Source organism: Microcaecilia unicolor, chromosome 2 (genome assembly GCF_901765095.1).
Source record: "Microcaecilia unicolor chromosome 2, aMicUni1.1, whole genome shotgun sequence".
Lineage (NCBI taxonomy): Eukaryota > Metazoa > Chordata > Amphibia > Gymnophiona > Siphonopidae > Microcaecilia > Microcaecilia unicolor.
The window spans coordinates 537,347,454-537,362,856 of record NC_044032.1 but is presented as its reverse complement, the minus strand read 5'-3'; the positions used below and the strand labels follow the sequence as shown (position 1 = coordinate 537,362,856).

Here is a 15,403-nt window from a genome sequence, read left to right as displayed (position 1 = left end):
CTATAATGGCACCTGGCTGCTTAGATTCTGTTATAGAATGGTAGCACCTGCGAGGCACCTGCAATTACACCGCCTATAGACACAGGCAACTGCAGGCACCCACTCGCAACAAGAACATGGGTAACTTACTGTATTCTGTAAATTGTGCCTATAAGTAGCAGCCCTGTCATTGCCCCTCCCAAGTGGTGTGTAAATGTGGGTGCCCTGTTATACAATTGCACTTATAGGGAACCGCAATCTGAAAAATGACAGACAACAAAATAACCTATTCCAAGCAATGCTCCCAGAATTAACATCACGGTAAACTAAGAACAAATGAATAGCCATACTGGGTCACAATGGTCCATTTAGCCCAGTATCCTGTTTCCAACAGTGGCCAATCCAGGTCACAAGTACCCTGCAGAAACCCAAATACTACCAATCCCAGGGCAAGCAGTGGTTTCTCTCATGTCCATCTCAATAACAGACTATGGACCTTTTCCTCCAGGAACATGTCCAAACATTTTTGTAAACCCAGATACGTTAACCACCGTTACTACATCCTACAGCAGAGAGTTCCAGAGCTTAACTCTTTCAGGAGTGAAAAAATATTTCCTCCTATTTGTTTTAAAAGTATTTCCATGTAACTTTATTGAGTGTCCCCTAGCCTTTGTACTTTTTGAACTAAACCTTGCTTATCTGTGGTTGGTGAAGTGATACTGAAGTTCCCTATCATGCACAAGGCCTGGATCTGACTCCTAGGCTTGGCTTCTACTCCTGAGATTAGATGAAGCTGGGGATGCTGCAGAGCCATTGCTCAGAGCCACTGGTGGGGAGAGGCTCAGCCATCACTCAACAGTGAAAACTACTGGTGACTGTGAAAAAATGAACATCATGAATAGTAATAGTAAGGTCTAATGCAGGGCTTGACAAATCATAAAAAACATTTAAAAAACCTACAGATAGACAATAATTAAGAAGAAACAAGTTGATGTTCCATGTAAACATAAATTAGAGACCACACAGCATTAAACTTATTTAAGAAAATGAAGCCTGGTTAGGATCCCAAAATCAGTTGTTGTTTGTTCAGACTGCAATTGGTGTGGAAACCTTGGATAAGCATTGTGGTCCATTTAAACTTATTATTGTATTTGAATTTTGTATTTTTTTTTTTGCAGTAACTATTCTTTTTAATATATCTTGTCAACTGATGTGTAAAAATGACTCAAAATACTGATTTGCGATTAGTCTCTTTGAATGTAAAGGGATTTAATAATCCTTTTAAGAGCAGGAAGATCTTCCTCTATCTTGATAAAGTAAAGCCTACATTTATTTTTATGCAAGAGGCACATTTGAGGGCTGTTCATGCTAACTATCTCTCAAACAGGCACTATTTTTTAGTGGCTTGTGCTTCAGCCGATGGTAAACATAATGGTGTTGATGGATTGGTGCATGCTGGTGTATTCTACACTGTTATAGAACAACGCTCTGATCTGTTGGATCATTGGATAATTTTGGTAATGACCCTGTTTGACACCATTTATACTTTAGTTAATAAATTTATATATTGCAGTAGCAGATACGCCTGATTTTTTAAAATGATCTTTCTGTGCAAGTGGCTAAAGGGATCTTAGTTGGGAGTTGGGGGTGGATTTCAATTTACCTCTAGATCCTTTGTTAGATAGACAATCCCAGTGTGTGGAAAAATCTTTAAAGTCAAGAATGGTATTGCAGTCTATAATCCAGACATTTGTGGCTAGTAGATCCTTAGAGTCCGTTATATCCCACAGCGAAGGAATGCACCTTTTATCCAGCTCCTCATCCTTCCTATTTGGGGTTGGATTATTTTCTAGTGTCTTCCTCTTTGCTCCCTTTAATTAAACAAACCATTATAGAGCTAATCCTCATTGCAGATCATGTTATGGTGTTAATGTTCAGGAATTCCATTTTCAGAGTTGTTGGACATGGATGGAAGTTAAATACAAGTTTATTGGAGGATGATTAATTTTGTGATCTCATTAATAAAGTTTCCGAGGACTACTTTCATCAAAATAGTATAGGAGATGCCTCTCCAGAGAGTTGGTGGGTTGCTCATAAGGCTATCATTTGTGGGGAAATGAAATCATATACTGCGAAACTAGCCAAAGAGCGTAAATTGTTGAGGTCTCAGAGTCCGAAATAAAGTCACTTAGGGGCTCGTTTTCAAAAATGAAAAACGTCCGTCATAAAGCACAATCTGGATGTTTTTCTTCTCAAAACATTCAAATCGGTATTTCAAAATCTATTTTGCAGACATTTATCTATGCAATTCATCTGCAGTGCATCCAAATCACAAGACGGTGTGTCTGGGACGTTTTGAAGACGGGATTAGGGCGTGCCTAACACTTTAACGTTTTACAGTTGTAATGGAACAAAACAAAAACGTCCAGGACAAAAACCAAGATGTTTTGGTCTAGACCTGTTTTCAGAACATTTAAGGCACAAAAAGGTGCCCTAAATGACCAGATGACCAATGGAGGGAATCAGGGGAGATGCCCCAATACCCCCCAGTGGTCACTAACCCTCTACCACCCCTCCAAAAATGTAAATAAAAATATATGATTTACCAGCCTCTATGACAGTTTCAGATATTAAAAAGTCATTTCTATTAGAGCAGCATGTAGGTCCCTGGAGTAGTGTAGTGTCGGTGCAGTACAGAGTGTGGGAGCCAGGTTCCTATTTCCCTCTACCTGTCACACTTGTGGTGGAAACTGTGAACCCCCCCTCCCGAACTCACCAAATCCCTACTGTACCCACATATAGGTGGCCCCTTCACCCATAAGAGCTATTGTAGAGGTTACAGTGGGGGGCAGTGTGTTTTGAGTGGGTTTTGGATAAGGAAGCAAAGGTGAGATGTGTACCTGGGAGCATTTTTATGAAGTGCCCTCTAGGGTGCCCCATTGGTCTCCTGGGTTGTCTGGGGGACCATTCTACTAAAAATGCTGGCTCCTCCTACATTCCAATGGCATGAATCTCTAGGTTTTGCACTTATTTGTTGTTTTATTTTCCCCAAAAAAATGGACCAAAAAACAAAACATCCAAATCTTGTTCAAAACAGTATTTTCAGAAAAAAAAAAAAAAGAGATAGACATTTTTCTTTTTCAAAAATGACCTTATTTCTTAATTGGATTTTGGACGTTTTGCACAAACTGTCCAAAATTGGACTAAGACGTCATATTGAAAATGCCCCTCTTAGTAAATCGGTTGCTAAAGGAGTTGCTTCTGATCTAAGAGAAGATTCCCCCCCCCCCCCCAAACTTCACTTTGGACAACGTTGGGTATGGATAGAGGAGAAATGATATAGGTTTCAGCCTCCAGCTCCTAAGTTTTTGGGTTGGCTTCTAGATTCAGTGTCCTGTCAATTTAAATGTTATCTACCTTCCTCTTGTGTTATTTTAGTAACATATACATAGTAAATGACGGCAGAAAAAGACCTGCATGGTCCATCCAGTCTGCCCAACAAGATAAACTCATATGTGCTACTTTTTGTGTATACCCTACTTTGATTTGTACCTGTCCTCTTCAGGGCACAGATCGTATAAGTCTACCCAGCACTATCCCCACCTTCCAACCACCAGCCCCGCCTCCCACCTTATTTTAATTATTTGTAAGAACCAAATAGTATTTGTGGAGGGGCATAATCGAACGGGGCGCCCATGTTTTCCTGAAGGCGTCCTCACAGGACGTCCCCGCAAAGGGGCAGGGAAACCCATATTATCAAATCAAGATGGGTGGCCATCTTTCGTTTCAATAATACAGTCGGGGATGCCCACATCTCAACATTAAGGTTGATCTTAAGAGATGGTCGTCCCCCATTTTCGGCAATAATGGAAACCGAGGACACCCATCTCAGAAACAACCAAATCCAAGCCATTTGGTCCTGGGAGGAGCCAGCTTTTGTAGTGCACTGGTCCCCCTCACATGCCAGGACACCAACCGGGCACCCTAGGGGGCACTGAAGTGGACTTCAGAAAAAGCTCCCAGGTGCATAGCTCCCTTACCTTGTGTGCTAAGCCCCCCAAAACCCACTACCCACAACTGTACACCACTACCATAGCCCTTAGGGATGAAGGAGGGCACCTATATGTGGGTACAGTGGGTTTGTAGTGGGTTTTGGAGGGCTCACATATACCACCACAAGTTTAACAGGTGGGGAGGGGATGGGCCTGGGTCCGCCTGCCTGAAGTGCACTGCACCCACTAAAACTGCTCCCTGTATACTGCTGTCACAGAGCTGGGTATTATATTTGAGGCTGGCATAGAGGCGGGAAAAAATATTTTAAAATTTTTTTTAGGGTGGGAGGGGGTTTGCGACCACTGTGGGAATAATGGGAGCTCATCCCCGATTCCCTCCGGTGGTCATCTGGCCAATTCGGGCACCTTTCTGAGGCTTGGTCGTAAAAAAAAATGGACCAAGTAAAGTCGCCCAAGTGCTCTTCAGGGACGCCCTTCTTTTTTCCATTATCAGTCGAGGACGCTCATGTGTTAGGCATGCCCCAGTCCCACCTTCACTACGCTTCCAACACGCCCCAATGAACTTTGGTCGTCCCCGCGACGGAAAGCAGTTGAGGACTCCCAAAATCGGCTTTCGATTATGCCGATTTGGGTGACCCTGTGAGAAGGACGCCCATCTCCCGATTTGTGTCGAAAGATGGGCGCCCTTCTCTTTAGAAAATAAGCCTGTAACGCTCTCATTTTCAAAGCATATGAATGGCTCAAAAGGTCAAAATGGACATCCATGTGCTTGAAATGTCCAAATTTTCAAAGGCAGAACAGGGACGTCCAACATTGCAGTACATCCAAATAGCAAGAGGGCATGTTTGGGCAGGACTAGGAAGGACCTGAAATCTGGACGTCCAACAGGGAATAACGAAGGGGAAGAAATTTCTCCCTTATATGGTAGGGAAGCCTAGCCCAGAGCATCCCAGGATGTACTGGGAAGGGCAGGGCACCACCATTCTGGAGGCGGTGCTGGAAGGAGGAGGGAGTGAGGCTCCCTCCTGTCACTTCAAGGTACGGCGTGGTTCAGGAAGGGGTGCTAGACCACGGATGGCGGGGGGCTGGAGGTCCACCAGACCTCCAGCCCTGTCTTTTGTCGGGGTAGGGGGGGAGGAGGAGGAGGAAGGTCGTCCAGGGAGGTGTTTCTTGTGTCTGGAGTGGTATGAGGAGGCTTGCTAGCATGCACATGCATGCTGGACAGGGCTCCCCATTCCTCCCCAATGCTCTGCAAACCCTAATGCCAGCTTCGAGCTGGCATACAGTTTGCCACAGCAGCAGCGACCTTCTTTGCATGCTTCCTGCTGAGCACTGAGGAGGAATTGATAATGCCTTGTTTAGTATGCACTTGCATGCTATTTGTTTCACATGATCGCTGACTCTGATCATGCAGTGGAAGCAAGCACAGGTGCTAGTATGGCTCTAATTAGGGTTACCATATTTTGCCCCCCAAAAAGGAGGACACATGCCCTGCCCCACCACACCCCGCCCCCTTTCACACCCTCGCTCCACCCCCTGTCACACCCTTCCTCTGCCCCGTCACATACCCCGTCGTCCCCCCTCCCCTTAACCTTACTACTGCCCTGGTGGTCTAGTGACCTCTTCGGGGCAGGAAAGAGCCCCCTCTTTGGGGCAGGAAAGAGCCCCCTCTTTCCTGCCCAGAGCGCTGCCCTGCATGCATCCTTCCTGTTGGTGATCTTGGCACCGATTCAAAATGGCCACCAAGAGTTAAAGTCTCACGAGGTCATTTCAACTCTCGGCGGCCATTTTGAATCGGCGCCGAGGATCACCAACAGGAAGGATACATGCAGGGCAGCGCTTCGGGCAGGAAAGAGGGGGCTCTTTCCTGCCCCGAAGGCGGAAGAGGTCACTAGACCACCAGGGCACTAGTAAGTAAGGGGAGGGGAGGCTAGCAATCTGCCCGTTTGTCCGGATTTCTGGACAAACAGGCAGGCTGGCGGGCGGGCCGTCCGCCCACCAGCCTGCCCGTTTGTCCAGAAATCCGGACAGATTGGCAAAACCCGCCCAGTTTCCTGGACATGCCCTCAAAAAGAGGACATGTCCGGGTAAATCTGGACATATGGTAACCCTAGCTCTAATATCCTCTAGCGCCCGTGTTTGCTTCTGATTATTGGCCTCCAAGAGAGCTCATTGAAGTGCAAGCTCCATCCTCTCTTATGAAGTCAAGGGGAATAACTTGTATCATTTTTCTTTGTCTAGCACTGCAGTTACACCATCTAACCAGGTATTACATATTTTTTGACCTGTGCTTTCAAAGAAAACTACAGCACTACTGTAGTTGACCAGAGAGAACAGTTGGCCTGACTGCAGTCAATATTCCCCTTCAAAAAACAATTGTTATTTCAAGGAAGAAATATATACCTGATCGGGCTCATTCTCCGTAGATTCAGTTTCAGGTTCTGGTTCCAGGCTGACTAACTCATTGCACTCGGCAGAAAGTCCTGTTTCAGCCATTTTGACCTCAGGAGGCTCGTTTGTCACCATTCCTTTAGTAATTACAACAAGTTCAGTTTCAGTCATGGCTCCATCCTGTTCAGGCCCCGTCTCAGCCATTTCAATCTCAGGAGTCTCATTTATCACTGTACCTTCGGTAGTCGCAACAGATTCCGTTTTAGCTGTTGCACCATCCTGTTCGGACCTCCCATTTTCCTTTGAAGTCTCAATTGGCCCATCCCCAGAACATTCCATCATTACATCTTCTTTAGGATATGGAGGTCCACTTTCCACTGGCACCAAACTACTATCATCTACCTTCTCCACATCTGTTTTGATGTCAGGACTTGCTGTATCTCCTGAATCCTCAGACATGTTTAGATGCACCTGGAACAAGGGTTCAAAGATTAACAGGTTTGCACTTGTTATTCAAAAACAAGTGTAAAACAACTGCAAAAAAAGAACAGTATCATGCAAGGCTGTGACTATAGGATCTGGAATAAGAGACAAATTTTGAGATTTTTGTATTTATAAAAGTGTGGTAAAACAACAGCAGCTTGAATGGTGCAGTAGCTAAAGAATTAAAAAAAAATGACAGCATGTGCGACAATATATAAAACCATTAGATGTCTGTCACTGACAACAGATTTGAAAGATGGATTTTATAGTTGAGCCACAGGGTGCCACTGTCTCATGGCCAAGGCCCTATTAACAGTATAGTGTCTAAGCAAACACGGACCCCTATTTAATTCGTCTCAACCTTCACATCGTGTGTCATTCATTCTTTCCCTGTCCCTGGGATCTTTTTATGCCTCCCCCCTCCCTACCCTCAATTCTTTCCAGAAGCAGTGTAGGGAAAACTGCACAGTCTAGTTCTGGGTGTGGTCGCGGCAGCAGATTGTCAGTGAGTATGAAGTTTGTACAAGAATATGCTTTGAACGGAGTGGTCCAGGGGTCAGAGCAGCAGGTTGACAACCCAGGGAAGCTGGGCAAGTTATTTTCATCCTCCATTTGGAGTGAATCACCCCAAACAGCGAGATTCACAGGTAATGTGTCCAAAGTATAAATCTAGAAAAATAATTACATATCAAAAAGGCTTCACAAATGCAAAAAAAAAAAAAAAATTTACCTTTTTTTTAAGACCCTAAATGATGTGAAGCCCTCTTACTTTGTTTACCTAATTATATTTGTTACATTTGTATCCCACATTTTCCCACTAGATGGCAATAAATACTTCCATTATCAGAAGTGATGCATGTCTGTGCAAGAAATTTGATATCAATTTGGAAAAATTTGCTTCCAGTAATACAGATCTGTTAAAATTACAGCTGTGATGACTATTAGCTTAATAGGTATATGTGTGTGTAACTACATTATTTACTAAACTCTAATTATTATGGGCCCTGTTTACTAAGCAACATGTGGAGGAGCATAATTGAAAGGGGCGACCAAGTTTTCCTGAGGACGTCCTCGCAGGACGACCCCGCAAAGGGGCGGGGAAACCCGTATTATCGAAACAAGATGGGCATCCATTTTTCATTTCGATAATACAGTCGGGGACGCCCAAATCGCAAAATTTAGGTCGACCGTAGAGATGGTTGTCCTCCTTAGAGGTGGTCGTCCCCAATTTTCGGCCATAATGGAAACCGAAGACGCCCATCTCAGAAACGACCAAATCCAAGCCATTTGGTTGTGGGAGGAGCCAGCCTTCGTAGTGCACTGGTCCCCCCTGACATGCCAGAACACCAATCGGGCACCGCAGTGGACTTCACAAATTGCTCCCCAGAACATAGCTCCCTTACCTTGTGTGCTGAGCCCCTCAACCCCCCCCCCAAAACCCACTCCCCACAACTGTACACCACTACCATAGCCCTAATGGGTGAAGGAGGGCACCTATATGTGGGTACAGTGGGTTTATGGTGGGTTTTGAAGGGCTCACATTTACCACCACATGTGTAACAGGTAGGGGGTGGGGTGGGCCTGGGTCTGCATGCCTGAAGTGCACTGCACCCACTAAACCTGCTCCAGGGACCTGCATACTGCTGTCATGGAGCTGGGTATGACATTTGAGGCTGGCTAAGAAGCTGGCAAAAAATATTTTAAAAGTTTTTTTTTTAGGGTGGGAGGGGGTTTGTGACCACTGGGGGAGTAAGGGAAGCTTATCCCCGATTCCCTCCGGTGGTCATCTGGTCAGTTTGGGCACCTTTCTGAGGCTTGGTCGTAAAAAATAAATGGACCAAGTAAAGTCACCCAAGTGCTCGTTAGGGACGCCCTTCTTTTTTCCATAATCGGTCGAGGATGCTCATGTGTTAGGCACACCCCAGTCCCGCCTTTGCTACGCTTCCGACACGCCCCCATGAACTTTGGTCGTTCCCGTGACGGAAAGCAGTTGAGGATGTCCAAAATCGGCTTTCGATTATGCTGATTTGGGCAACCCTGTGAGAAGGACGCCCATTTCCCGATTTGTGTCGAAAGATGGGCACCCTTCTCTTTCGAAAATAAGCCCTTAAGGGAGCGTTAGCATTTTTAGCACATGCTAATGATGGCCGACTCTAGCATTTAGTGTGGCTAATTTTAGCATGCACTAAAAATGCTAGCACAGTTTAGTAAACAGGGCCTATGTATTGTGTCAATTTAGAATGAATCTGCTTATTAATTAATATTAAAGAAAGAAAGGTGAAGAATCCTTTACCTAAGCTGTGTTTCTAAAGTAAAAACAATACAAAACTATTTAGGAAGGCTATATATTTAATTTAGAGAGATTTTCAAACTTTAAGGACATCTTAATCAGAAATGGTTTATGGGGAATGCAGTTTATTCGCTGTTCTTAACTTCATAGTTAATCATGAGTTATCTACATTCTGTGTGTGTTATCTCTAGAAAAAAAAAACAGATTGCAGATAGAGCACTGATTGTAACAAAGAGTTCACTGAACACAATTTTACATTGACATTCCTTTCCTCCGCCAAAAAAGAATCTCACCAAGCAGATTTAAACTAGTCTCTTTGTAATTCAATTTAGAAATGTGTAAAATAAGTAGCATGAATGTATATCCCCTAATTCTATATACAGTGCTCAAAATTACACACACAAATCTGGTGAAACACCCAAATTATGCACATAATTTAATTGCTTAATGAACCAATTATCACTGACAGAACGCTAACAATTATTGGTACTAATGGGCAATAATTAGAATTTAAGCATGAATCTTTACAGTTGCTATTCTATAAAGATGCTCACGTAAATTCTTCCACGCAGGGGAAGGCCATGGGAGGGGCAAGAGTGGGTCGGGTCATTTCTAGGATTTGTGTGCAGTATTATAGAATTTGGGGGATCTGTACTTTATTTAGGTTCAAGGATTTACACCAGGGTTCAATTGGTATAAATCCTCACGCCCACAATTGGGCGCAGATTCCAGAGCCAAGCGCTATTCTATAAATGGAAATTTCAGCACTGTTTATAGAATAGCGCTTAGAACGCATTTCTTTTTTAGTGCCCAAATTTGGACTCCATTTACAGAATTAAGTCCGTAGTGCCTGGATATTTTGGGGTTAGATGATCTGCAGCTTTATTATATTTTCTACTTAGCTTTTATTTGTATTGCCTGATTCCTTACAAAAATGTGTGAGTGATGAACAGTAATAATGTATCAACTTTGTGACCTACTACAAAGGTGGGTGACTCAAAAATTTGGAGCTTCACATTCTCAGCTCAATAAAGCTGCAATATTCCAAATGCCTGGTTTTACAATCATGAAGATACTCCACCCTATTCTCAAAAGCTCAAATATTCACTTGTGCAAATGTGTATATTTCAATGTCAATTTCACCGAGCAGAGTGGCATGAATCCAATCAGGCACATGGAATACTCTCAGCTTTATTAAGCTGAGAGGGTGAAGGTCCAAATTTCTGACTCACCCACTTCATCTAGTCCAGTAGCCACTTATGTAATATGTCATAGAGTTTCCAGGAACCGACAAGAGGAGGAGCCATTTTAGATCAAGTCCTTGGTGAAGTGTAGGGCATAGTACAAAAGGCAACGGTGTTGGGTCCACTGGGAAACTGTCATCATAACATGATCAAGTTTGAGATACTATCTGGAATGAAGCCACAAAGGAAATCTACTGTAACAGCATTCAATTTTCGAAAGGGTGACTATGATAAAATGAGGAAAATGGTTAAAAAGAAGCTAAAAGGATTGGCAGCAAAGGATAGGACATTAAAACAGGCATGGACGTTGTTTAGAAATACCATCTTGGAAGCCCAGGCCAAATGCATTCCACGTATTTACAAAGGTGGAAAGAAAAGAAAATGACAGCCAACATGGTTAAAAAGTGAAGTGAAAGAAGCTATTAAAGCCAAAAGAACATCCTTCAAAGAAAGAATGGAAAAAGGACCCAAATGAAGAAAATAAGAAGCAACATAAGCACTGTCAAGCTAGATGCAAAGCATTGATAAAGAAGGCTAAAAGACAATATGAAAAGAAACTTGCCACAGAGGCTAAAAACTCACAGTAACAACTTTTTCACGTACATCAGAAGTAGAAAGCCTGCAAGGGAATCTGTGAGACTGTTAGATCATGAAGGAGCAAAAGGGGCACACAGGGAGGACAAGGCCATAGCAGAGAAACTGAATGAATTCTTTGTTTCGGTCTTTACAGAAGAAGATGTAAGAGATCTACCTATACCAGAAATGGTTTTCAAGGGTGATGAACCTGGAAGACTTACTGAGCCAGATCGAGAAATTAAAGAGTAGTAAATCACCTCAGCCGGATGGCATGCATTTAAGGGTACTCAAACATGAAACTGCTGATTTGCCGTTAGCAATCTGTAAACTGTTGTTAAAATTGTCCGTAGTACCTGAAGATTGGAGGGTGGTCAATGCAACGCCGATTTTTAAAAAGGGTTCCAGGGGAGAGTCAAGTGATGCGTTGAGAGCGTCGGCAGCGTAGTGGCTGAGCTCCAGCCACTTGCCATACAGCCGAAAATCACGGAAAAAATAAAGAAATACAATTTCTAACCTTGTCTATAGCTGCGGGAAGGTGCATGGACCAATATTTGGTCGCGATGCTACTACTACTATTACTACTTAGCATTTCTATAGCGCTGCCAGGGTTACGCAGCGCTGTACAAGTTTAGACAAGGGGAAGGACAGTCCCTGCTCAAGAGAGCTTACAATCTAAAGGATGCCAGCTGGAACAGCGAAACACAGCATGAAAACAGAGAAGGGGAAATCCTCACCTCCACCGGCGGAACCTAAAATGGCGGACGGAGCACAAGTGGCACGAGATGATTTCTCAGAACGCCAGCTGGCCCAGATCTCAAAGGTGATAGAAGCAGCCCTGGAAACGAGGTTCGACACCCTAGCAGTCCACCTGGGAAAATTGGATGCCACTATAGAGGGGTTAGCGACGCGTACCCAAACGCTGGAACAGCGTGTGTCGGACATGGAAGACACGTGGCATGCTACTGAACCGAAGATCACAGAGTTGGAAAAACAGGTTAGCACGCAGGGAGCGAAAATCGATGATTTAGAAAATCGAGCGTGACGATCCAACTTGAGGCTGGTGGGCATTCCCGAGTCTGTGATGGAGAAAAATCTGGGGCCTGCACTAGAAAAATGGCTACAGCATGAATTTGCATTATCAGACAGTAGGGGAAGCCTCAGCATTGAAAGAGCCCATAGACTGGGACGGTATCAGGAAGGAAGGAAGCCTCGTGTGGTTATTCTTAAAGTTCATAATTATATCCACAAAGAGGAAATCATGCAGGGATTTAAGTCCAAACGGGGCAATCTAACATTTGAAGGACATGAGATTCTGATTTTTCCAGATTACTCGGCTGGGTTACAGGAAAAGAAAAGGAGATTTCACTCAGTATGCACAACCCTAGTGGAGAAGAAGATTCGCTTCACACTGTCCTACCCTGCTGTCCTCAAGATCTACAGGAATGGGAAATGGCATAGCTTTGATTCAGAGCAGCTGGCTACAGCCTTTGTAAACAGAGAAATTGATGACCAGGCTCCTACTCCATGAGGAATGCCAGCCAGCCAATTTGGGATGATTCTACCACATGGAGGAGTGGACTTTGAACAGTTTTTTTGGGACACTTATGTAGGTAAAAAGTCTGGTGAAAAGGGTATGTGATGTTGAATAATAGTGATATAATTTTGAATTTGGGGAGTGGGGTCCCTAGCAGATGAGTGACCCGAGTGACACCAGAAGATGGTGTACAAGAATGGTTATGGGGAGGGGGGGGGGCTGGGGGGGAGGGGTACGGGGGGTTAGGGGGGGGGAAAGATGGAGTGAATGAGCTGGAAGTGAGAGTGGAAATGTTGGCAATTGTTCTTGCTGGGAGAATGGGAGGTAGGGGAAAAGATAATCAAAGGCTTGGCAATTGGAGGCAGACAACCTTGGGGGAGGCTGGGCTCCCGGGGTTACTCGAGATGGGAGGAATTGGGACAGTTCAATTCTTAATTTTTAGAGATTCAGGGTAGAGTTCGGTTGAATATCCTTTCTTGGAATGTAGCGGGGATTACTTCCCCGGTGAAGAGATATAAAATTTTATCACAATTGAGGGCGCATGGAGCGGATATTGCCTGTCTCCAGGAGACAAAATTGTCCGATGTAGAGCATGCCAAACTCTGTCTGCAGTGGGTAGGGGAATGTCACTACTCCTCCTCTGGGAATCGAAGAAGTGGAGTGGTTGTCTTGGTTAAAAAAGGTATCCCTTGTCACTCCAAATTGATATACAGGGATACAGAGGGGAGAGTGGTGCTGGTGCATTTCAATTACCAGGGAACAAAGTTTTACCTTTGCACTGTTTATGGCCCAAACACTTATTGCCCGCAGTTTTTTCAATCTTTAATAGCACTGGGATTACAATATGCGGATGCCCCGTGGGTGTGGGCGGGGGATTTCAATCAAGTCATAGATCCAGAGTTGGATAGATCTTCCCCAAGGGCTATAGCAGCGCTGGGCCGTGGGAAGGGTTTGTCGGCCTTGTGTAGAGCCCTGCATGTGGTCGATCCTTGGCGCTTGCTGCACCCTGATACCCGGGATTATACTCACCAATCTAAAGTACACTCTACCTGGTCCCGGATTGATTACATTTTGTTGACACAGTCCTGGTTTTTTAGAGTAAGGAACGCTTTCATAGGTCCCACTGAGATTTCGGACCACGCTGTAATTGGGTTGGAGTTGGACTTAGATGTTAGAGGGTCAGGTAGCAGATATTGGCGCTTCCCTTCCTATCTTTACCAAGATCCAACATTTCTAGATCATATGAGAAATCGATGGCGTTTTTATGTAGAGACGAATGCACAACCTGACGTGGCGCCAACAATATTTTGGGAGACCTCAAAAGCAGTTCTTCGGGGAGAGGTCATTGCCTTTATGAGCGCCCGCAAAAAGCGTTTGGCGACGGGTATCACGGCATACAGGGTTGCAAAGAGACGCCACATAGCTAATCCAACTAAGGAAAACCAAGAAAACATGGCAGCTGCTTTGGTAGCACTGAACACAATGATTCATGAAAAATATCAGAGTTTATTCTATGCTAGGCGGCTTAACTTTCAAAGATATGGAAATAAGTCCGGTAGGCTATTAGCACAAGTAGCTAGAATTAAGAAAACAAATCGATTTATCTCATATATCCAATTGCAAGATGGGTCCCGGCTCTCACAGCCAGCAGAGATTGTAACTGCGTTCCAGAAATATTTCACAGGGTTATATTCTGAAACGGGGGAACATCAGGGCCCGCTGATACAAGATTACCTTGAGGATGCAAGTATGCCACGTTTGGAGCCGCGAGTTCGCGATTCCTTGGCACTACCCATCAGGGCGCAGGAAATCCAACAGGTGATAAAGTCCCTTCCTTTGAAGTCGGCTCTGGGCCCAGATGGTTTTTCGAGTGAATATTATAAAATCTTGGGCCCGGAGTTGATAGGGCCCCTAATTTCATACTTTGATGCGGTGGTGGAACGAGGCTGGTTTTCATCCGGTGAAAATGAAGCACTTATTACATTGATTCCTAAACCGGGTAAACCCCCAGACCAAGTAGAAGCCTACAGACCCATATCATTGTTAAATATGGATAAAAAAATCTTGGCCCGAGTTTTGGCAGACAGGCTTGCGCGGCATTTGCCATCCCTAATTGGAAATTACCAGGTGGGTTTTGTTAGGGGTCGTCAAGCAACGGTAAATGTACGAAAAGTGCTGTTGTCTATTGCACGCAGTCATGCCATGGGAGAGCGGCTGATGTTGGTAAGCCTGGATGCCGAAAAAGCATTTGACAAAGTGCAGTGGGCCTACTTGTTTCAAGTGCTGGATCATGTTGGCGTAGGGGGCTGGTTCATGGAGGCGGTTTCAACACTATACAATAACCCCTCTGCTCGAGTAGTTGCAAATCGGCTTCAGTCTGCTCCATTTCAGTTACAGAGGGGTACTAGGCAGGGCTGTCCTTTATCCCCATTACTGTTTTTATTATACTTAGAGCCACTGCTTAGAACGATCATGAGGGACCCGGATGTTGTGGGGATAAGCATGCCATCGCTGGAGGTCAAAGTGTTGGCATTTGCTGATGATATCCTTCTGACATTGACTAATCCTGCCTCGTCGGTGCGGCACTTAATGGCGAATTTAGATGAATTTAGTTTTTTGACGGGGTTTACCTTAAATTATCATAAGTCCGTGGCCCTCCCTATTCAATCGGACATTAGAATGCAGTGGGAGGGAAAATTCCCCTTTCAATGGGCGAACTCCAGTATTAAATATTTGGGGGTATATATTCCCGCAGATTTAGTGGAGCTTTATGAACATAATATGGGGCCGATAAAGCAACGAGCGGTGGAATCTTTGCAGAGGTGGCAGGCACTCCCTATTATTTTATTGGGACGAATAGCGCTTTATAATATGGTCCTTTTCCCCAAGTGGA

General features: G+C 44.4%; 1 protein-coding gene across 1 annotated transcript in view; it reads right to left on the bottom strand.

Annotated features, from left to right (window-relative positions):
• LOC115461476 (protein NOXP20-like) overlaps positions 1-15,403 on the bottom strand; it is a 127,053-nt gene that overhangs the window by 103,607 nt on the left and 8,043 nt on the right. The window contains exon 2 of the mRNA XM_030191297.1: positions 6,396-6,854. Within this exon, the coding sequence (XP_030047157.1) occupies positions 6,396-6,842 (447 nt within the window). The 5' untranslated portion in view covers positions 6,843-6,854. The remainder of the gene's footprint in view (positions 1-6,395; positions 6,855-15,403) is intronic.